The 22,023-nt window shown below is 54.2% G+C and overlaps 1 protein-coding gene and 1 long non-coding RNA gene across 4 annotated transcripts in view; one reads left to right on the forward strand and one right to left on the reverse strand.

Annotated features, from left to right (window-relative positions):
* Window positions 1-6,731: 6,731 nt before the first annotated feature.
* LOC140386901 (uncharacterized) lies at window positions 6,732-16,766 on the reverse strand. Its single transcript, XR_011933707.1, has 2 exons — window positions 16,548-16,766; window positions 6,732-7,558 (listed from the first exon to the last, which is right to left on the reverse strand). It is a non-coding gene; the product is annotated as an uncharacterized lncRNA (long non-coding RNA).
* A 35-nt stretch (window positions 16,767-16,801) lies between these two features.
* Window positions 16,802-22,023, forward strand: part of aspa (aspartoacylase) — a 91,445-nt gene continuing 86,223 nt past the window's right edge. For 2 of the 3 annotated variants that reach the window (XR_011933705.1, XM_072469749.1), the window contains exon 1: window positions 16,802-17,241. Coding sequence is in view for 2 of the 3 variants with exons in the window: in XM_072469749.1 (XP_072325850.1) it covers window positions 17,003-17,241 (239 nt within the window). In the remaining variant the exon portion in view is untranslated. The remainder of the gene's footprint in view (window positions 17,242-22,023) is intronic. The other variant, XM_072469748.1, reaches the window with a different exon arrangement.

Genomic DNA, 22,023 nt, shown 5'->3' on the forward strand with positions numbered 1-22,023 from the left:
CCACCTCCGCACTCCAGTCCTTGTATCTTCGAACCTCCGCGTTCTCCCACCTGCTGCTCCTCTCCTTCTTGGCCCACCTGAGCACACACTCCCGATCAACAAACCGATGAAACCGCACCAGCACCTCCCGCGGTGGCTCGTTAGCCTTGGGCCTCCTCGCCAGCACTCTATGGGCCCCTTCCAGCTCCTTCCAATTAGTTTTTCCCTGGAAGGACCCCGCTCCCATCAGCGAGTTTAGCATGGTGACCACATCGGCCCCCACGTCCGACCCCTCCAGCCCCTCCGGGAGGCCCAGAATCTGCAAATTCTTCCACCTCGACCGATTCTCCATCTCCTTGAACCGTTCTTGCCAATTCTTGTGGAGCGCCTCGCGCGCCTCCACCTTTACCGCAAGGCCTAAGATCTCGTCCTCGTTGTCGGAGACCTTTTGTCGGACCTCGCGGATCGCCACCCCCTGGGCCGTCTGGGGCTCCAGCAGCTGGTCTATAGAAGCCTTCATCTGCTCCAGCAGGTCCGCTTTAATCTCCCTGAAGCAGCACTGGATAACCTGCTGCTCCTGCGCCCACTGCATCCACGCTGCCTGGTCCCCGCCCGCCGCCATTTTACTCTTCTTCCCTCGCACCTTCTTTGGGTTCACCACCACTTTTTTAGTCGCCCCGCTCCTTGTCCAAGCCATACACTGTCGGGGAACTATTGCAGTCTCCTTCCCACACCGGGAAATGTCGAAAAAGTGCCGTTGGGGGCCCTGAAAAGAGCCCAAAAGTCAATTTTTAGCGGGAGATGCCGAATGTGCGACTTAGCTCCGCATGGCCACAACTGGTAGTCCTATTTTGTGTTCATAACGGTAAATATACTTCATTCAAAAACCCAATAAAAAGCATTTATAAAAAAAAAGAAATAGAAGAGAGGCAAAGAGAAAAGGGTTGGATTAAAAGTGAGAGAAAAAGAGATAATTTATAACGTTAAATTAATTAATTTACTTACTACCTGCAAGAATGACAGTTTCCATTCTTCTGTTTCTGGGCTGGAGAAGTCGGACGATAATGCAGGAATTTATATAAGCCTTACCATTAAAGGCTAAGTACGGGGCAGCACGGTGGCACAGTGGTTAGCATTGCTGCCTACGGCGCTGACGACCAGGGTTCGAATCCCGGCCCTGGGTCACTGTCTGTGTGGAGTTTGCACGTTCTCCCCCTGTCTGCGTGGGTTTCACCCCCACAACCCAAAGATGTGCAGGTTAGGTGGATTGGCCATGCTAAATTGCCCCTTAATTGGAAAAACTAATTGGGTACCCTAAATTTATTTTTTTTAAAAGCTAAGTACCATTTACTAAATGTCAGCTCAAACTTTCTGCTGCGAGTTTAATTCATAATTAATATATGTAGCAACTTCTTGAAACTCAGGAATGTTGATGGCATCCTGCAGGTTTTGCCAGGCTAATAGCAGGCTGCATTGTCCAGTGAAATGTGGTGATTTGTAACTCCCAGTGTATCCCTTCCTCACCCCAAAGTGCTGGATGGTTTACACACTATATTAATGCCTGCGCATTGGATTCACTGTCATTCTGCCAGCAAATTCAGGGCCGGTATGTAAAAGGAAAACAAGAATTTAAAAATTGTCCATCTATTCCAAAGCCATCCCTCATTTATGCTGAGATTTGATGTCATAATTGAACTCAGTAAGCACGTGTGTACGTATGTTTGGCATGCGGGAACCCTTTTTATGCTATCCTTCAGAAATGCAGCCAAATATTATTTATCGTCGCTCAGGGAGAGGGTAGATCTGGCGAGGGGTAGTAAGTTCAGGTATCTACAAGTTAGGGACTTTGCACGAAAGGTCTGGAAGGGGTTACCTAGATTGCTGGGATACACCCTGCTGGAGCGACTGCTGCTTCCGGATGTGGAAGGGGAGGGAAGAATTGGGAATATATATAAGTGGCTGGGGGAGCAGGGAGGCGAGCGGGTGGTGAAGATCAAGGAGAAATGGGAAACGGAGTTGGGAATGGAGATCAATTGGGGAGTATGGAGTGAGGCACTGCGAAGGGTAAACGGGACCTCCTCTTGCGCAATGATGAGCCTGATACAGTTTAAGATGGTGCACAGGGTGCATATGACTCGGGCAAGAATGAATGGGTTCTTTCAGGAGGTAGCAGATAAGTGCGAGAGGTGTGGGCGGGGCCAGCGAATCACGCGCACATGTTTTGGGGTTGCGAAAAATTGGGAAGATTCTGGGCGGGAGTGTTCGCGGTCTTAGCCAGATAGTGGAGGAGGGAGTGGACCCGGACTCTTTGGTGGCGATATTTGGGGTTTCAGAGAAGCCGGAGCTCATGGAGAGGAGGAAGGCTGATGTCTTGGCCTTCGTTTCTCTGATTGCACGGCGGCAAAATTTGCTGGAGTGGCGGTCGGCATGGCCACCGGGGGTAGCAGCATGGTTGGGTGACCTGTACGACTTCTTGCGGTTAGAGAAGATAAAGTATGAGTTAAGGGGCTCAGTAGGGGAGTTCGAGAAAAGGTGGGGGATGTTTGTGACCCTGTTTGAGGAGCTGTTTGTCGCAGGGGTGTGTGTGTGTGGGCGGGGGGGGGGGGGGGGGGGAGGGCGGGGTGTGATGGGGAGAGGGGGGAGTGAAAAAGGAAAAAAATCTGTACAAACTGTATAGCTGATTGTTGGGAAGAATGTTTCCCGGGGTGTTTATTTGCTGTAACCTACTATGATACAAATTTGTAATAAAATGTGTTTGAAACAAGAAATATTATTTATTATCATATATCAACTAAGGCACCACTTGTATGATTTCTTCCATATGTTGCCTGTTGTATCTAACGTACAAGTCAATATATATAGTTGGTGAGTGGCTGACTGGAGCCAAAAGGAGCGATAAGAAAAAGTACTGACTGTCTGCTGACATGGAGAAGAGGCATTCAGGCCTCAAGTCCCCCACCAATTTACACTACATCCTGTTATATTCCAGCTTTTGCTACCATAGTCACATTAATATGATGGTAAAATTTGATTGTGACAGTGTGCCCATGTCAATAGGACTGGCATGCTGATCACTGGGATAACTATATTATAAGCTATCCAACTAATACAGAGAAGGAAGATAAGGGAAAGAGTGATGGCAACTGCAGGCTATCTCCACGAACCAAAACCCTAGACACAACTTCCCTAATTACTGTTTGGAGCCAGGTTGTTTGATGTTCCCAGATCTTTAGGATTTTTGACTGCTGCTGCAAGGTATTATTTTATTCTGGCTCGATAAATGCGCACCTTTATGGACATGCAACATTCCAGATCATTGAATGTGAGGTGCCGCAGAGCATTTCTGAAAGATGTGATGTGTTATTGTATAAAATGCATGTCCTTTCTTATAGATCCAGTATAAGGAAATTGCCATTCCCTAAGTAATGCAGGTTCCTGGATGTGTCTAAATTGTCAGCATTATGGAATTTACCCTGAGATTGATCTAATCGACATCAACAGCAATTAAGAACCCATCGTTCAAATGATTTTTAATCTTACACATTTTTATGTACCAATTAAGTGACACATGACAGTTTCACCCCATGACTGCGTGGCTTTCCTCCGGGTGCTCCAGTTTTCTCCCACAGTCCAAAGAAGTGCAGGTTAAGTGGATTGGTCATGATAAATTGCCCCTTAGTGTCCAAAAGGTTAGGTGGGGTTATTGGGTTACGGGGATAGGGTGGCGGCATGGGCTTAAGTGGGATGCTCTTTCAAAGGGTCGGTGCAGACACGATGGGCCGAATGGCCTCCTTCTGCACTGTAAATCCTATGATTCTATGACAGTCTTGTGAGGAAAGTTTGAGCTGATGAAATAAAAGAGACAGTGGAAGCGCGGATACCAAATTAGCTGAGTGGCAGGAAACAGAAGCATGGCGAGCGATGTTTTTTTTAGAAAAGGGGCAGGTTTATAATGGAATTTCCCAGGAAGTTAGGACTTCTGCTTTTCTTGATATATATCAACGATATAGAGTTGGCTGTGAGAAGCACAATTTCAATGTATGAGGATAACCCAAAACGTAGAACTGCCGTGAACTGTGAGGGGGATAGTGATAAACTCCCAAGAGGACACAGCCAGTTTGGCAGAATGGATGGACAAGTGCCAGATGAAATCTTAATGCAGAGAAGTGTTCATTCTGGTCGGAAGAACTCACAGGGGTGTTAGGAAATAAGGGCGCAATTGCAAAGGCGTGCTGGCCAGAAGCAGAGAGACCTGGAGATGTATGTTGATAAATGAATGAAGGTGACAGGACAGGCTGATAAATTGATGAATTAATAAAGCACGTGGGATCCTGAGCTTTAGAAGGAGGGGAGTCAAGTACGGAAGCGAGGAGGTTGTGATAAACTTGTATAAAACACTCGCTCAACCTCAACTGGAATATTATATCCAGCCGTGTGCACCTCCCCCGCCTCCCTTTTCGGGAGGATGTGAAGAAATTAAAGAGGATGCCAAAAGAAATTCTAGAGAGTAATTCCAGGGACAAGAAACCTCAGGTACATGGACAGATTGGAAATCCTGGGACTGTTTTCCATGGAGAAGAAAGGTTGAGAGATTTTGTTAGAAGTGTTCAAAATCGTGTGTTTTTTGGACAGAAGAGATCCCACTGGTGGAAGGTTAGAACATAGAACATACAGTGTAGAAGGATGCCATTCGGCACATCGAGTATGCACCGACCCACTTAAGCCCTCACTTCCACCCTATCCCCGTAACCCAATAACCCCTCCTCACCGTTTTGGTCACTAAGGGCAATTTATCACGGCCAGTCCACCTAACCTGCACGTCTTTGGACTGTGGGAGGAAACCGGAGCACCCTGAGGAAACCCACGCACACACGGGGAGAACGTGCAGACTCCTCACAGACAGTGACCCAGCAGGGAATCGAACCTGGGAGCCTGGCGCTGTGAAGCCACAGTGCTAGCCACTAGTGCCACCGTGCTGAAAATTAGAGGACACCAATTGGCAAAAGAAGCAACGGCGACATGAGGAAAATCTGTTTGTTGTACTGGAGGTGGTTAGGATCTGGAGGGCGCTGTCTGAGAGTGCGGTGGAGATCAATGCAATCATGCCTTTCAAAAGAGAATTGGATAGTTACCAGGAGGGGAAAAGAATTGCACAGCTACGGAGAATAGGCTGGGAAATGCAAGTTGGTGATTCACTCTTGAAGAGAGCTTGACACAGACACGAGAGGCAGAAAAGCCTTCTCGTAGTGAATTCTACGATTCTCACTAAATTGCCTCTCTCAATCTTTCTGCACCCTGATGGTGAATAGGTCAAACGTTTGTCTGTTTCTATAGCTGATTATTCCTGGAACAGGTTGCGAAATTGTGACCATGGGCTTATAGCTGGAGGGGCCTTACACCACATCAAGCACAGTCACACTCATACTTACACACATAGGCAAACTAAGGAGCAACTTAACCCAGTTAAGCTGAACATCTTTGGACTCTGGGAGGAAAACTGAGCACCCGGAGGAAACCTACACAGATACAGGGAGGACGTGCAAAGTCCGCACAGGCTACCCTGGGCAGGAACCAAATCCAGGTCCCTGGTGCTGTGAGGCAATTATATAGAACATTTTGAAAAATAATTTTACACTTTTTTATGCTTGTATTAGATTTGATAAATAATAATTAGATTTGATGTACCATATTTTTATCGAGCGTAACGTGTGTGTAGTTCCATTTAAAAGAAAACATTTAACCCTAGCCAATTTGCACCACTACGTTGTACAATGACTAATAGAATGGTTGAGTTGTTTTGACAAAAAGCAAATGGGAAGTGGGCCAGTATAGCTACAAAGGCTTGCCTACCATTTAGATGCTTGTTGGCCAAAAATTTAATGAATTTAGCTCATGAAGAGGAAAGGAGGAACAAAAACAACCATTGTAGTTCCCGGGTTGTAACATTTTCCTGTTGCATAATTCACTGCATAACATTTCATTAAACGGCTTACAACTTGTTGGGGCAAGAAGTCAGCTGCTGAGTAGTACGCCTGGCGGATGTTGGGGAAGGATCTGGTTTCGGCGGAAGGGGTGAAGACCAAATAGGAGGAGGAGCTGGGGCCTATGCTGGAGGAGGGGGTATGGAGTGAGGCCCTTCGCAGGGTGAACGCCACGTCATCCTGTGCGAGGCGGAGCCTGATCCTACTCAAGGCCAGAATGAGTTTTTACTTTGCGGGGGGTTGAGGATAGGTGCCTGTTTGAGAGGTCCCGCGAATCACACTCACATGTTCTGGTCCTGTCCCAAGCTTGTGGGTTTTTGGGGTCACTTTTTGGCACCATATCGGCGATCCTGAACATTGAGCTGGAGCCCTGTCCTTTGGTGGCTTTGCGGTATTGGACCTGCCGAAGCTACGGACGTGGGCAGATGTCCTGGCTTTCGCCTAGTTGGTTGCTCTGAGACGAATCCTGATGAGTTGGAGGCTGGCGACACCACCCAGTGCCTTGGCTTAGTGGAGTTTTTGCACCTCAAGATGGTCAAATACGCCATGAGGTGGTGAATTGAAGGTTTCTACCAGAGATGGCAACCATTTATATTATATTTTACAGGATTGGTCACTGTTGCAATGGGGGTGGGGTTAGTTTACTGGATTATTGTTTTCGTTCTTTTCATTTATGGTTGTAGCTTGGAGTTTTTGTTTATTTTGGTATAAAATGACAAAAGTTTAATAAACCTTTTTTTTAAAAACAAGTCAGCTGGTGCAGCGCAGACACATATTGCAAAAGCTTATTTATTGCTCCCACGGATCAGGCCGAGAGATGTGAGGTAAATGGATCTTTTTTTATTATTCATTCTTGGGACGCGTGTGTGGTGGTATGTATTAGGGGTAATACGGTACACCACGTGTCGACAGGCTATTGGTGGAGGGATGCCAGGTCTGATAGGATCTGCCACCTACTGGACTCCACCCAGAAATGCCGGTATAAGAACCAAGTTTTTCCCTCCATTTCCCTCAGCAGCTGGATTCTGTAACTACACTGCTGGGGATAAAGTTCTGCTTAATAAAGCCTTCAATTGACATTACCTCAACCTGCCTCGCGTCATATTGACAGTGCTACAGCGTGCATCAATAATAATAGTAACAATCGCTTATTGTCACAAGTAGGCTTCAATGAAGTTACTGTGAAAAGCCCCCAGTCGCCACATTCCGGCGCCTGTTCAGGGAGGCCGGTACGGGAATTGAACCCGCGCTGCTGGCTTTGTTCTACATTACAAGCCAGCTGTTTAGCCCACTGTGCTGAACCAGCTGACTAGGCCAGCATTTATTGTCCATCCCTAATTTCCCCTGAGGATGTTGGTGAGCCACTATCTTGAACCGCTGCAGTCCATGAGGTGTAGGCACACCCACAGTGCTATTTGGGAGGGTGTTCCAGGAGTTTGACCCAGCGACAGTCAGGATGATGAGCGGTGTGGAGGGGAACTTCCAGGTAGTATTCCCATGGTTTGGTGCTTTTGTCCTTCTCTTGTTGTTCGAGATGGTGGTGGTCATGGGTTTGGAAGTTGCTGTCTTAAGAGCCTTGGTGAGTTCCTGCAGTACATCTAAAAAAAAGCATTAAATAGCTTTTGGGGAACTGATAGTCTGGTGGTGTGTTGAATATGGATATAACTAAAAGCCACTCTTTTACATGATGCAAAATAGATATTTTAAAAGAGTTAAGTTTGAGATTGTAAGATTGCAAAGTCCTGTAACTACAGCCATAACTTCCTCCAACATACCTAGAAATACACAAGAGTTGGGCCAGTACTTGAGAGGATCCTAAATTTGGTTAGTGCACCCTTGAGTATTCCCTTACATCCATATTCAAGGAAATGTGTAATTGGAGTGGACAGTACCCCTAAAAGATTATTTTTTTTGTGAACAAAAATGTTTTACTTTCAAAAAGAAGTGCTCAATGGAGAAGGAACCTTTGAAGTTTCCCTTTGAAACATTCCCAATTTTGGAAAAACAACTTTATAAAGTTGGACAAATTTCAAAATGAATCACAAAATGCTTGTTATATAACATTTAATATCAGCTGTGTTGTGTATTTCTCACATTTATAACTAGTGGCACCCTTGTGACACTAACAAAGGTGAGTTGGAGGATATACTCCTGTGGTGAGAACAACACTTTTCCTCCTGTACACTATAAGGCCATAAATGCCTCCTCCCCAAAACAGAATTTCTGTCCCTCTCACCTCCTGCCCCTGAAACCGGGCCTTTCCATGTGACTTTTTAAAAAATAAACAATTTTATTGAGGTATTTTAGGCATATAGAAAATGTGACATTGTACAGTGCAAAAAAAAAGAAGTCAAGACACAAATTAAACATAGTGCAGTGCAAACCATGGTTCTGTTCACGCAAGGACCTGCCTCAATATCCCCCTACTCTACCCTAGCCCCCCTCCTCACCTCCCCCTGCTGATGCCTACTCCTCTGCTAAGAAGTCAATGAATGGCTACCACCTTCGGGCGAACCCTAATAGCGAACCACTCAAGGCGAACTTGACTTTCTCTAAGCCAAGACAGCTTGCCATGTCCTATAACCATACCTCAGCCCTCGGGGGCTTTGAGTCCCTCCATGCTATCAGTATTCGTCGCTGGGCTACCAGGGAAGCAAAGGCCAGAACGTCGGCCTCTCTCTCTTCCTGGATTCCCGGGTCGTCCGAAACCCCAAAGGTTGCCACCTCAGGGCTCATTACCACCCCAGTTTTCAATACCCAGGACATGACATCTGCGAATCCCTGCCAGTACCCCCTGAGTTTAGGGCACGACCAGAACATGTGTACGTGGTTAGCCGGCCCTCCGGCGCATCTAGCACACTTGTCCTCCAGCTCGAAGAATTTGCTCATCCGGGCCACCGACATGTGGGCCCGGTGCACAACCTTAAACTGGATCAGGCTAAGCCTGGCGCATGTTGCGGTCGTGTTTACTCTGCTCACCAACCCAAACTCCTCCTCCAGCGCCCTCATGCTCGAAAAGCTCCCTTCCAGGAACTGATCCCCCATCCTCACAATCCCCGCCCGCCTCCACAGTCGATACTCCCCGTCCATGTTCCCCTGGGCAAATTGGTGGTTGCCGCAGATTGGGGTCCACACCGATGCTCTTACCTCCCCTACATGCCTCCTCCACTGGCCCCAGATCCGAACAGCCGCCACCACTATTGGGCTGGTGGAGTACCGTGCCGGCGGAAGCGGCAGGGGTGCCGTGACCAGGGCTCCTAAGCTAGTGCCCCTGCACGAAGCAGCCTCCATCCGCTTCCATATGACATTTAAGGCATAGAGACTTTCCTGTTCTGTTCATTTTTTTTTCCTCATCCCCCTTATTGCCCTCAAAGGTGCTGTTGAGTTACCTTCTAAACTTTCTTTGGTTGTGATTTTGATAGCTAACCAGGCCATTTCAGGGTGAAGTTAAAAGTCAGCCACATTGGTGTACATTAGAACTCACACATTAGTGAAGCAGTTGGATTCCAATGACAATCGGTAGTATTGTGGTCATGGTGAAGGATTATGCATTAAGACAGACTTTCATTATTTGCACAGCTAGCAGTTCCTGGGATAGGTCATTAGTCTGTTGCCATGGGCTTATAGCCAGAGGGGCGCCCACTCCACATCAAGCGTGGCTGACCAGGACATTCTCCCACTTTTTAAAAAATATATATATTTTATTAAAGTTTTTCGATCAACCAAGGATTTTCCATTTTTACAACTTTGTAACAATATATACATTGATCGTTTTTAAAATAATATATTAACTAATGCTCAAGTGCCAACACAAATAAAAAGAAAAACGAAAAGAAATAGTAACATTGAGAAGATAACTATGAACAACAAATATGTAACAACACACAAAAAAAACCCCAAAGACCCGAATGCACCCTCCCCCCCCAACCCCCCCCCCCCCCCCCCTCCACCCTGGGTTGCTGCTGTTATCTTTCCTATTTTCCCTTATCGCTCTGCGAGATAGTCGAGGAACGGTTGCCACCGCCTGGTGAACCCCTGAGCCGAACCTCTTAGTGCGTACTTTATCCGCTCCAATTTTATAAACCCTGCCATATCGTTTATCCAGGCCTCCACGCCCGGGGGTTTAGCTTCTTTCCACATAAGTAGAATCCTTCGCCGGGCTACTAGGGATGCAAAGGCCAGAACATCGGCCTCTCTCGCTTCCTGCACTCCCGGCTCTTCTGCAACCCCGAATATAGCCAACCCCCAGTTTGGTTCGACCCGGACCCCCACCACCTTTGAAATCACTTTTGCCACAACCACCCAGAACCCGTGCAATACCGGACATGACCAAAACATGTGTGTGTGGTTCGCAGGGCTTCCCGTGCACCTCCCGCACCTATCCTCCACCCCAAAAAACCTGCTCAATCTTGCTCCCGTCATATGCGCCCTGTGTAGTACCTTGAATTGGATCAGGCTGAGCCTGGCACACGAGGACGAGGAATTTACCCTACTTAGGGCATCTGCCCACAGCCCTTCCTCAATCTCTTCCCCCAGCTCCTCCTCCCATTTTCCTTTCAGTTCCTCTATCATCGTCTCCCCCTCGTCTCTCATTTCCCTGCATATATCGGACACCTTACCATCACCCACCCATGCCCCCGAAATCACTCTGTCCTGGATCCCTTGCGCCGGGAGCTGTGGAAATTCCCTCATCTGTTGACTCACAAATGCCCTCACTTGCATATAACGAAATGCATTCCCAGGTGGCAACCTGTATTTTTCTGTCAGTGCTCCCAGACTCGCGACCGTCCCGTCCAAGAACAAGTCCTTCAGTTTCGCAATTCCTGCTCGCTGCCAAGATTGAAATCCCCCGTCTATCCTTCCCGGGACGAACCTGTGGTTGTTCCTTATCGGGGACCACACTGAGGCCCCCGTCACTCCCCTATGTCGTCTCCACTGCCCCAAAATCTTCAGAGTCGCCACCACCACTGGGTTTGTGGTGTACCTTTTCGGGGAGAACGGCAGCGGCGCCGTTGCCAGTGCTTTTAAGCTAGTTCCCCTACAGGACGCCATCTCCAGCCTTTTCCACGCCGCTCCTTCTTCTTCCCTCATCCACTTACATATCATAGACACGTTAGCGGCCCAATAATAATCACTCAGACTCGGCAGTGCCACTCCCCCTCTCTCTCTACTGCCCTGCAGGAACCCCCTCTTTACCCTTGGGGTCTTTCCGGCCCACACAAAGCTCATGATGCTCCTGTCCACCTTCTTAAAAAAGGTCTTTGTAATCAGTATGGGGAGGCACTGAAACACAAAAAGAAACCTCGGGAGGACCACCATTTTAAACCTCGGGAGGACCACAATTTTAACCGCCTGCACCCTGCCCGCCAATGACAGGGGCACCATATCCCACCTCTTAAAGTCCTCCTCCATCTGCACTACCAGTCATGTCAAGTTAAGCTTATGCAAGGTTCCCCAGTCCCTGGCCACCTGGATCCCTAAATACCGGAAATCTCTTGTTACCCTCCTCAGCGGCAGCTCGTCTATTCCCCTGCCCTGCTCCCCGGGGTGCATCACAAACAGTTCACTCTTCCCCATATTCAGTTTGTATCCCGAAAACTCTCCAAACTCCCCGAGTGTCTGCATTATCTCAGGCATCCCTTCCACTGGGTCCGCGACATATAACAGCAGATCATCCGCGTATAATGACACCCGATGTTCTTCTCCTCCTCTAAGTACCCCTCTCCACTTCTTAGAGCCCCTCAGCGCTATGGCCAATGGCTCATTTGCCAACGCAAACAGCAACGGGGACAGGGGGCACCCCTGTCTTGTGTCCCTATATAGTCGGATGTAGTCGGATCGTTGCCTGTTCATAATCACACTTGCCACCGGGGCCCCGTATAGGAGCCGAACCCATCTAATGAACCCCTCTCCAAATCCAAATCTCTTCAGTACCTCCCACAAGTAGTCCCACTCCACTCTATCAAATGCCTTCTCTGCATCCATAGCCACCACTATCTCCGCCTCCCCCTCCGGTGGGGGCATCATCATCACCCCCAACAACCTCCATATATTGGTATTCAATTGCCTCCCTATAACAAATCCTGTTTGGTCACCATGCACCACCCCAGGGACACAGTCCTCTATCCTTGTCGCCATCACTTTGGCCAATAACTTGGCATCTACGTTCAGGAGGGAGATGGGCCTGTATGACCCGCACTGCAGCGGGTCTTTGTCTCTTTTCAGGATCAGCGATATCGTCGCCTCCGACATCGTCGGGGGTAGTGTCCCCCTTTCCTTAGCCTCATTGAAGGTTCTCATCAAGAGTGGGGCCAGCAGGTCCACATATTTCCTATAGAATTCCACCGGGAACCCATCTGGTCCCGGGGCCTTCCCTGCCTGCATGTTCCCGATTCCTTTTACCACCTCCTCTACCTCAATCTGCGCTCCCAGTCCTATCCTCTCCTGCTCCTCAACCTTCGGGAACTCCAACTGGTCTAGGAAATGCATCATTCCCTCTTTCCCTTCCGGGGGTTGGGCCTTATACAACCTCTCGTAGAATACCTTAAATACCCTGTTCACCCTCTCCGCTCTCTGTTCCATCCTTCGCTCCTCGTCTCTAACTCCTCCGATCTCTCTCGCCGCCCCCCTCTTCCTAAGTTGTTGGGCCAGAAGTCGGCTCGCCTTCTCTCTGTATTCATACTGCACTCCCTGTGCCTTCCTCCACTGCGTCTCCGCCTTACCCATGGTCAACAAGTCAAAGTCCGTGTGTAGTCTCCGTCTTTCCCTGTGTAGCCCTTCGTCCGGAGCCTCCGCATATTGCCTATCCACCCTCAGAATCTCCCCAATCAGTCTCTCCCTTTCTTTACCCTCTTGTTTCCCCTTATGGGCCCTTATGGAAATCAGCTCCCCTCTCACCACCGCCTTCAGCGCCTCCCAGACTACTCCCACCTGGACCTCTCCATCATCATTGACCTCTAGGTATCTTTCAATACATCCCCTCACCCTTCCACATACCCCCTCGTCCGCCAACAGTCCCATGTCCAATCTCCAAAGTGGGCGTTGCTCCTTTTCCTCCCCTAGTTCCAGATCTACCCAATGTGGGGCATGATCTGAAATGGCTATAGCCGAGTACTCCGCTCCTGCCACCTTCGGGATCAGCGCCCTTCCCAGGACAAAGAAATCTATCCGGGAGTACACTCTATGAATGTGGGAGAAGAAGGAAAACTCTTTACTCCTCGGCCTAGTAAATCTCCAGGGATCCACTCCTCCCATCTGCTCCATAAAGCCTTTAAGCACCTTGGCCGCTGCCGGCCTCCTCCCGGTCCTAGATCTGGACCGGTCCAGCCCTGGGTCCAGCACCGTGTTGAAGTCCCCCCCCATTACCAACTTTCCCATCTCCAGGTCCGGGATGCGCCCCAACATACGCTTCATAAAGTTCGCATCATCCCAGTTCGGGGCATATACGTTCACCAGCACCACCGCTTCACCGTGCAATCTGCCACTCACCATCACGTACCTACCCCCACTGTCCACCACTGTGGTCTTCGCCTCAAACAATACCCGTTTCCCCACCAATATTGCCACCCCTCTATTTTTCGCATCCAAGCCCAAGTGGAATACCTGTCCCACCCATCCTTTTCTTAATCTGACCTGATCCGCCAGTTTCAGGTGCGTCTCCTGAAGCATGACCACGTCTGCCTTTAGCTTCTTTAGGTGCGCAAATACCCTGGCCCTCTTAATCGGCCCATTCAACCCTCTCACGTTCCACGTGATCAACCGGGTTGGGGGGCTCTTTACCCCCCCCCCCTCGTCGACTACCCATCCCCTTTTTTAGACCAGCTCCTCACCCGGTTCCCACGCAACCGCTTGTCCCCCAGACAGCACCCTCCCGTCTCGACCATCCCATCCCGTAACAGCTCCCCCTTCCCCTTATCAGCAGCAACCCAGTTAATCCCCCCCCTCCCCCCCCCCCCCCCCCCGCTAGATCTCGCTCTAGCTTGATTGCACCCCCCATATTGCTTCCCAGAGTCAGCAAACTCTGGCTGACCTCGGCTTCCCCCGTTTATCCTTAGCCTCCCTGCGTATGAGGCCCCCTCGTTCCTACGCCCCCTTTTCCTGCCACACTTTCCATATCGCGGGAACAGAGCCCGCGCTTCCCTCTTGGACCCCCCCTAATGGCACAGCTCCCTCTCTCCTTCCCCATCCCCTTCCCCACCGGCGCCCACATTTCTTCGTGTCCCCCTCCTTCGAGGGGAAAAAATTCCCCCATCTGATTTACAATTTCTTGCCACCACCTCGCTACTTCATTCCAAACATCCTTTCCCAAATCTAGTCCAACTTCTCCTCTTGAATGAATGTCCACGCCTCCTCTGCCGTCTCGAAGTAGTGGTGTTTGCCCTAGTGTGTAACCCACAGTCTTACCGGCTGCAACATTCCGAATTTCACTTTCTTCCTGTGGAGCACCGCCTCGGCCCGATTGAAACTCGCCCTCCTTCTCGCCACCTCCGCACTTGGTAGACGCGGATCACCGCGTTCTCCCATCTGCTGCTCCGTGTCGTCTTAGCCCATCTCAGGACCATCTATCTCCCTGTCCTTGTAGCGGTGGAATCTCACCACTATTGCTCACGGTGTTTCCCCTGCCTTTGGTCTTCGCACGAGGACCCGGTACGCTCCCTCCACTTCCAGGGGGCCCGTCGGGGCCTCAGCTCCCATTAAGGTATGGAGCATCACGCTCACGTACGCCCCAACTTCCGCTCCCTCTGCCCCTTCGGGAAGACCCCAAATCCTTAAGTTCTTCCTCCTCGAGCTATTTTCCAGGGCTTCCAATCTCTCCATACACCTCTTGTGTAGCGCCTTGTGCGTCTCCGTCTTCACCACCAAGCCCTGTATCTCGTCCTCATTTTCGGCAGCTTTTGCCTTCACTCCACGGAGCTCCATCTCTTGGGTCTTTTGCGTCTCCTTCAGCCCCTCAATCGCCTGCAGCATCGGCGCCAGCACCTCCTTCTTGAGCTCCTCCACACATCGCCGGAGGAACTCCTGCTGTTCCAAGCCCCATACCAACTGGGCTCCTCAACCGCCATCTTGCTTCTCCCTTCCCTTCTCTGCCACTGCTCCAGAGGATCCTCCACAATCTGGCCACTACTATCACTTCTTTTCATCCACACCCGGGGGGACTCCTTCCTATGTCGCCTCACACTGGGTTTAGCCTTTGAAAATTTCCGTTGGGGCTCCCGATAAGAGCCCAAAAGTCAGTTGAAACGGGAGGTGCTGAAACGTGCGACTTAGCTAGTCATCGCCGCACCCGGAAGTCCATTCTCCCACTCTTATTGCCAGCATTAGTGCTTTGGAAGGATTTGCAGGTTTACATCCAACCTGTCTGGCCACATTATGAAAGCATCTTCTTCGGCCTTCAAGTCCTAGGGTGGGACTTGAACCCAAAGCTACTGGCTTGGATTTGTTTATTGTCCTGTGTACCGAGGTACAGCGCAAAGTATTTTTCTGCATGCAGCTCAAACAGATCATTTAGTACATCAAAAGAAAAGAAAAAGAAAATACATAATAGGGCAACACAAGGTACACAGCGGCATCGGGTGAAGCATACAGGGTGTAGTGTTAATGAGGTCAGTCCATAAGAGGGTCATTTAGGAGTCTGGTAACAGCGGGGAAGAAGCTGTTTTTGAGTCTGTTTGTGCGTGTTCTCAGGGGAACTTCTGTATCTCCTGCCCGATGGAAGAAGTTGGAAGTGTGAGTAAGCCGGGTGGGAGGGGTCTTTGATTACGCTGCCTGTTTTCCCAAGGCAGTGGGAGGTGTAGATGGAGTCAATGGATGGGAGACGGGTTCCCATGTGAGGGACTGGCAGGGAGGCTACGCACTGCACCACCAGATCAGAGGGTAATGGGAATCTGGAACTTGCTGCCTGAAAAGGTTGTAGAGGCAGGGAACCCTCGCATCTTTTCAGAAGCATTAAGGTGAGCACTTGAAACGCCCTGACATATAAGCTTATATATAGCATAAGCTATGAGGAGCGATTGAATAAACTCGGTTTGTTCTCACTGGAACGAAGGAGGTTGAGGGGCGACCTGATAGAGGTATACAAAATTATGAGGGGCATAGACAGAGTGGATAGTCAGAGGCTTTTCCCCAGGGTAGAGGGGTCAATTACTAGGGGGCATAGGTTTAAGGTGAGAGGGGCAAGGTTTAGAGTAGATGTACGAGGCAAGTTTTTTACGCAGAGGGTAGTGGGTGCCTGGAACTCGCTGCCGGAGGAGGTAGTGGAAGCAGGGACGATAGGGACATTTAAGGGGCATCTTGACAAATATATGAATAGGATGGGAATAGAAGGATACGGACCCAGGAAGTGTAGAAGATTGTAGTTTAGTCGGGCAGTATGGTCGGCACGGGCTTGGAGGGCCGAAGGGCCTGTTCCTGTGCTGTACATATATAAAAAAAATAAGAGCACGGACCAGGTGCTCGAATACGGAATTAGAATAGATAGGTGCTCGCCAGCTTGATGCAGACGCGATGGGCCGAAGGGGCTCTTTCTGTGCTGTAAACCTCTATGACTCCTGATGGGGGACTGATACCAGCTTCTCATGTCAGACTTACCCAATGAATTGAAATTTAAATTCCCCAAGATTTCTATAGCGGAATGTGAATTTATATCTCCGGATCACCATTCCAGACAGTGCCCTGACCACAATATTACCCTGCCGCTTAATTCAGCATCTGAGAGCAATGTTAACAAGGAAACCCTCACTGTACAGAGCACACACCCTAACTGGGAGAGTCAGTGTATCCATATTCATTATCAGGGCGTGTCAGCAAACGCCCATAGGTTCAAGAAGGTGGCTACATTAACGCAGCCCAGTCGATTGGTTATTTCAGCAGATGTGAGATGAGCTCGATCTTTGACAAGTTGGAGCTCGGCAGCCCGGTCCAAGTTTCACTTCTCCCGTCCAAAGTTTTTTTTTAAAGCTTTTTTTTTAAAGTGTTGGCGTTGGGAGAGTTTCTCTCTCCATCCACCCCCCCCCCCCCCCCCCCCGTCCCTCTGACCACCAGCCATGGCCTCGGCGGGGGCTGGCTGCCTGCCCGCCATCCGCAGGATCGCCGTGTTCGGCGGCACTCACGGCAACGAGCTGTCGGGGGTGTTCCTGGTCCGCCACTGGCTGAAGGAGCGAGCGGAGATCCAGCGCCCCACGCTGGAGGTGCAGCCTTTCCTCAGCAACCCGGCCGCCGTGCAGCGCTGCGCCCGCTACGTGGACTGCGATCTGAACCGAGCCTTCACCACCGAGAGCCTCAGGTACAGCAGGGAGCGCCTGGCCGAGCGGGGGCTTTTAACCCGGGGAGGGGAGGGGGGACACGGGGGGCTCCCCCGGGGGAGGGGGGGTCCCAGGTGGCTCCCCCCCCCCCCGGGGGGGGGGGGCTGCAGAGTTATTGGCACAATCCAGGGAAGTGAGTGATTGGCAGTAATGTTGTCCAGGTCTCTCCATATGGAAGCGACCAGTTGTTTATCTGACCACCTTATATGTCATGATGTGGCTGTCAGGGAATCAGTGCCAAACATCTGGTAACGTCGCAAGACGGACCTCCCTCCCCCCTCCTCATCCTCCCTCCTCCCCCCTCCTCATCCTCCCTCCTCCCCTCCTCATCCTCCCTCCTCCCCTCCTCATCCTCTCTCCTCCCCCCCTCATCCTCTCTCCTCCCCCCTCATCCTCTCTCCTCCCCCCCTCCTCATCTCTCCTCCCCCCTCCATCCTCCCCCCCTCCTCATCCTCCCTCCTCCCCCCCTCCTCATCCTCCCTCCCCCCTCCCTCCTCATCCTCCCTCCCCCCTCCCTCCTCATCCTCCCTCCCCCCTCCCTCCTCATCCTCCTCCCCCTCCCTCCTCATCCTCCTCCCCCCTCCCTCCTCATCCTCCCTCCCCTCCCTCCTCATCCTCCCTCCCCCTCCTCCTCATCCTCCCTCCCCCCTCCCTCCTCATCCTCCCTCCCCCCTCCCTCCTCATCCTCCCTCCCCCCTCCCTCCTCATCCTCCCTCCCCCTCCCTCCTCATCCTCCCTCCCCCCTCCCTCCTCATCCTCCTCCCCCCTCCCTCCTCATCCTCCCTCCCCCCTCCCTCCTCATCCTCCCTCCCCCCTCCCTCCTCATCCTCCCTCCCCCCTCCTCCTCATCCTCCCTCCCCCCTCCCTCCTCATCCTCCCTCCCCCCTCCTCCTCATCCTCCCTCCCCCCTCCCTCCTCATCCTCCCTCCCCCCCTCCTCATCCTCCCTCCCCCCTCCTCATCCTCCTCCCCCCTCCCTCCTCATCCTCCCTCCCCCCTCCCCCTCCTCATCCTCCCTCCCCCCTCCCCCCTCCCTCCTCATCCTCCCTCCCCCCCTCCTCATCCTCCCTCCCCCCCTCCTCATCCTCCTCCCCCCCTCCTCATCCTCCCTCCCCCCTCCTCATCCTCCCTCCCCCCTCCTCATCCTCCCTCCCCCCTCCTCATCCTCCCTCCCCCTCCTCATCCTCCCTCCCCCTCCTCATCCTCCTCCCCCCTCCTCATCCTCCCTCCCCCCTCCTCATCCTCCCTCCCCCCTCCTCATCCTCCCTCCCCCCCTCCTCATCCTCCCTCCCCCTCCCTCCTCATCCTCCCTCCCCCTCCCTCCTCATCCTCCCTCCCCCTCCCTCCTCATCCTCCCTCCCCTCCCTCCTCATCCTCCCTCCCCTCCCTCCTCATCCTCCCTCCCCCTCCCTCCTCATCCTCCTCCCCCCTCCTCCTCATCCTCCTCCCCCTCCCTCCTCATCCTCCCTCCCCCCTCCCTCCTCATCCTCCCTCCCCCCCTCCTCATCCTCCCTCCCCCCTCCTCATCCTCCCTCCCCCCTCCTCATCCTCCTCCCCCCTCCTCATCCTCCCTCCCCCCTCCTCATCCTCCCTCGCCCCCCTCCTCATCCTCCCTCCCCCCCTCCTCATCCTCCCTCCCCCCCCTCCTCATCCTCCTCCCCCCTCCTCATCCTCCCTCCCCCCTCCTCATCCTCCCTCCCCCTCCTCATCCTCCCTCCCCCTCCTCATCCTCCCTCCCCCCTCCTCATCCTCCTCCCCCTCCTCATCCTCCCTCCCCCCTCCTCATCCTCCCTCCCCCCTCCTCATCCTCCCTCCCCCCCTCCTCATCCTCCCCCCTCCCTCCTCATCGTCCCTCCCCCTCCCTCCTCATCCTCCTCCCCCCTCCCTCCTCATCCTCCCTCCCCCTCCCTCCTCATCCTCCTCCCCCTCCCTCCTCATCCTCCCTCCCCCTCCCTCCTCATCCTCCCTCCCCCCTCCTCATCCTCCCTCCCCCCCTCCTCATCCTCCCTCCCCCCTCCTCATCCTCCCTCCCCCCTCCTCATCCTCCCTCGCCCCCCTCCTCATCCTCCCTCCCCCCCTCCTCATCCTCCCTCCCCCCTCCTCATCCTCCTCCCCCCTCCTCATCCTCCCTCCCCCCTCCTCATCCTCCCTCCCCCCCTCCTCATCCTCCCTCCCCCCCTCCTCATCCTCCCTCCCCCCCTCCTCATCCTCCCTCCCCCCCTCCTCATCCTCCCTCCCCCCCTCCTCATCCTCCCTCCCCCCCTCCTCATCCTCCCTCCCCCCCATCTCATCCTCCCTCCCCCCCCATCTCATCCTCCCTCCCCCATCTCATCCTCCCTCCCCCCATCTCATCCTCCCTCCCCCCCATCTCATCCTCCCTCCCCCCCATCTCATCCTCCCTCCCCCCCATCTCATCCTCCCTCCCCCCCATCTCATCCTCCCTCCCCCCCATCTCATCCTCCCTCCCCCCCATCTCATCCTCCCTCCCCCCATCTCATCCTCCCTCCCCCCATCTCATCCTCCCTCCCCCCATCTCATCCTCCCTCCCCCCCATCTCATCCTCCCTCTCCCCCCCCATCTCATCCTCCCTCCCCCCCCCCATCTCATCCTCCCTCCCCCCCCCATCTCATCCTCCCTCCCCCCCCATCTCATCCTCCCTCCCCCCCCCATCTCATCCTCCCTCCCCCCCCATCTCATCCTCCCTCCCCCCCCCCATCTCATCCTCCCTCCCCCCCATCTCATCCTCCCTCCCCCCCATCTCATCCTCCCTCCCCCCATCTCATCCTCCCTCCCCCCCATCTCATCCTCCCTCCCCCCCCATCTCATCCTCCCTCCCCCCCCATCTCATCCTCCCTCCCCCCCCATCTCATCCTCCCTCCCCCCCCCATCTCATCCTCCCTCCCCCCCATCTCATCCTCCCTCCCCCCATCTCATCCTCCCTCCCCCCATCTCATCCTCCCTCCCCCCCCATCTCATCCTCCCTCCCCCCCCATCTCATCCTCCCTCCCCCCCCATCTCATCCTCCCTCCCCCCCCATCTCATCCTCCCTCCCCCCCCATCTCATCCTCCCTCCCCCCAATCTCATCCTCCCTCCCCCCCCAATCTCATCCTCCCTCCCCCATCTCATCCTCCCTCCCCCCCATCTCATCCTCCCTCCCCCTCCTCATCCTCCCTCCCCCCTCCTCATCCTCCCCCTCCTCATCCTCCCTCCCCCTCCTCATCCTCCCTCCTCCCCCTCATCCTCCCTCCTCCCTCTCTCCTCATCCTCCTCCTCCTCATCCTCCCTCACTCCCTCACCCCCTCACCCCCTCACCCCCTCACTCCCTCACCCCCTCACTCCCTCACCCCCTCACTCCCTCACCCCCTCACTCCCTCCTCCCTCACCCCCTCCTCCCTCACCCCCTCCTCCCTCACCCCCTCCTCCCTCACCCCCTCCTCCCTCACCCCCTCCTCCCTCACCCCCTCCTCCCTCACCCCCTCCTCCCTCACCCCCTCCTCCCTCATCCCCTCCCCCATCACCCCCTCCTCCCTCCCCCCTCACCCCCTCCCCCTCACCCCCTCCCCCTCACCCCCTCACCCCTCCTCCCTCACTCCCTCCCCCCTCACTCCCTCCCCCCTCACTCCCTCCCCCCCTCACTCCCTCCCCCCCTCACTCCCTCCTCCTCACTCCCTCCCCCCTCCTCCCTCACTCCCTCCCCCCTCCTCCCTCACTCCCTCCCCCCTCCCCCCTCCTCCCTCACTCCCTCCCCCCTCCTCCCTCACTCCCTCCCCCTCCTCCCTCACTCCCTCCCCCTCTCCTCCCTCACTCCCTCCCCCCTCCTCCCTCACTCCCTCCCCCCTCCTCCCTCACTCCCTCCCCCCTCCTCCCTCACTCCCTCCCCCACTCCTCCCCTCCTCCCTCCCCCACTCCTCCCCTCCTCCCTCACTCCCTCACCCCCCTCCTCCCTCACTCCCTCCCCCCTCCTCCCCTCCTCCCTCACTCCCTCCCCCCTCCCCCCTCCTCCCTCACTCCCTCCCCCCCTCCTCCCTCACTCCCTCCCCCCCTCCTCCCTCACTCCCTCCCCCCCTCCCCCCCTCCTCCCTCACTCCCTCCCCCTCCTCCCTCACTCCCTCCTCCCTCACTCCCGCCCCCCTCCTCCCTCCCCCCTCCTCCCTCCCCCCTCCTCCCTCACTCCCTCCCCCACTCCTCCCTCCCTCCCCCCTCCTCCCTCACTCCCTCCCCACTCCTCCCTCCCCCCCCTCCCCCCCTCCCCCCCTCCCCCCTCCCCCTCCCCCCCTCTCCCCCCTCTCCCCCCCTCTCCCCCCTCTCCCCCCCTCTCCCCGCCTCTCCCCTCCCCCTCCCCCTCCTTCCCCCCCTCCTTCCCCCCCTCCCCCCCTCCTCCCCCTCCTCCCCCCTCTCCCCCCTCTCCCCCCCTCCTCCCTCCTCCCCCCTCCCCCTCCTCCCTCCTCCCTCCTCCCCCCTCCCCCTCCTCCCCCTCCCCCTCCTCCCCTCCCCCTCCTCCCCCTCCTCCCCCCATACCCCTCCCCCCTCCCCCTCCTCCCCCTCCCCCCTCCTCCCCCCTCCCCCCCTCCTCCCTCCTCCCCCCTCCTCCCCCCCTCCTCCCCCCCTCCTCCCTCCTCCCCCCTCTCCCCCCTCTCCTCCCCCTCCCCCCCTCTCCTCCCCCCTCCCCCCTCTCCTCCCCCCTCCCCCTCCTCCCCCTCCCCCTCCTCCCCACCCCCCCCTCCCCCCTCCCCCCCTCCCCCCTCCCCCCCCCTCCCCCCTCC

The sequence above is a fragment of the Scyliorhinus torazame genome, chromosome 12 (assembly GCF_047496885.1).
Source record: "Scyliorhinus torazame isolate Kashiwa2021f chromosome 12, sScyTor2.1, whole genome shotgun sequence".
NCBI classification, from domain to species: Eukaryota; Metazoa; Chordata; class Chondrichthyes; order Carcharhiniformes; family Scyliorhinidae; genus Scyliorhinus; species Scyliorhinus torazame.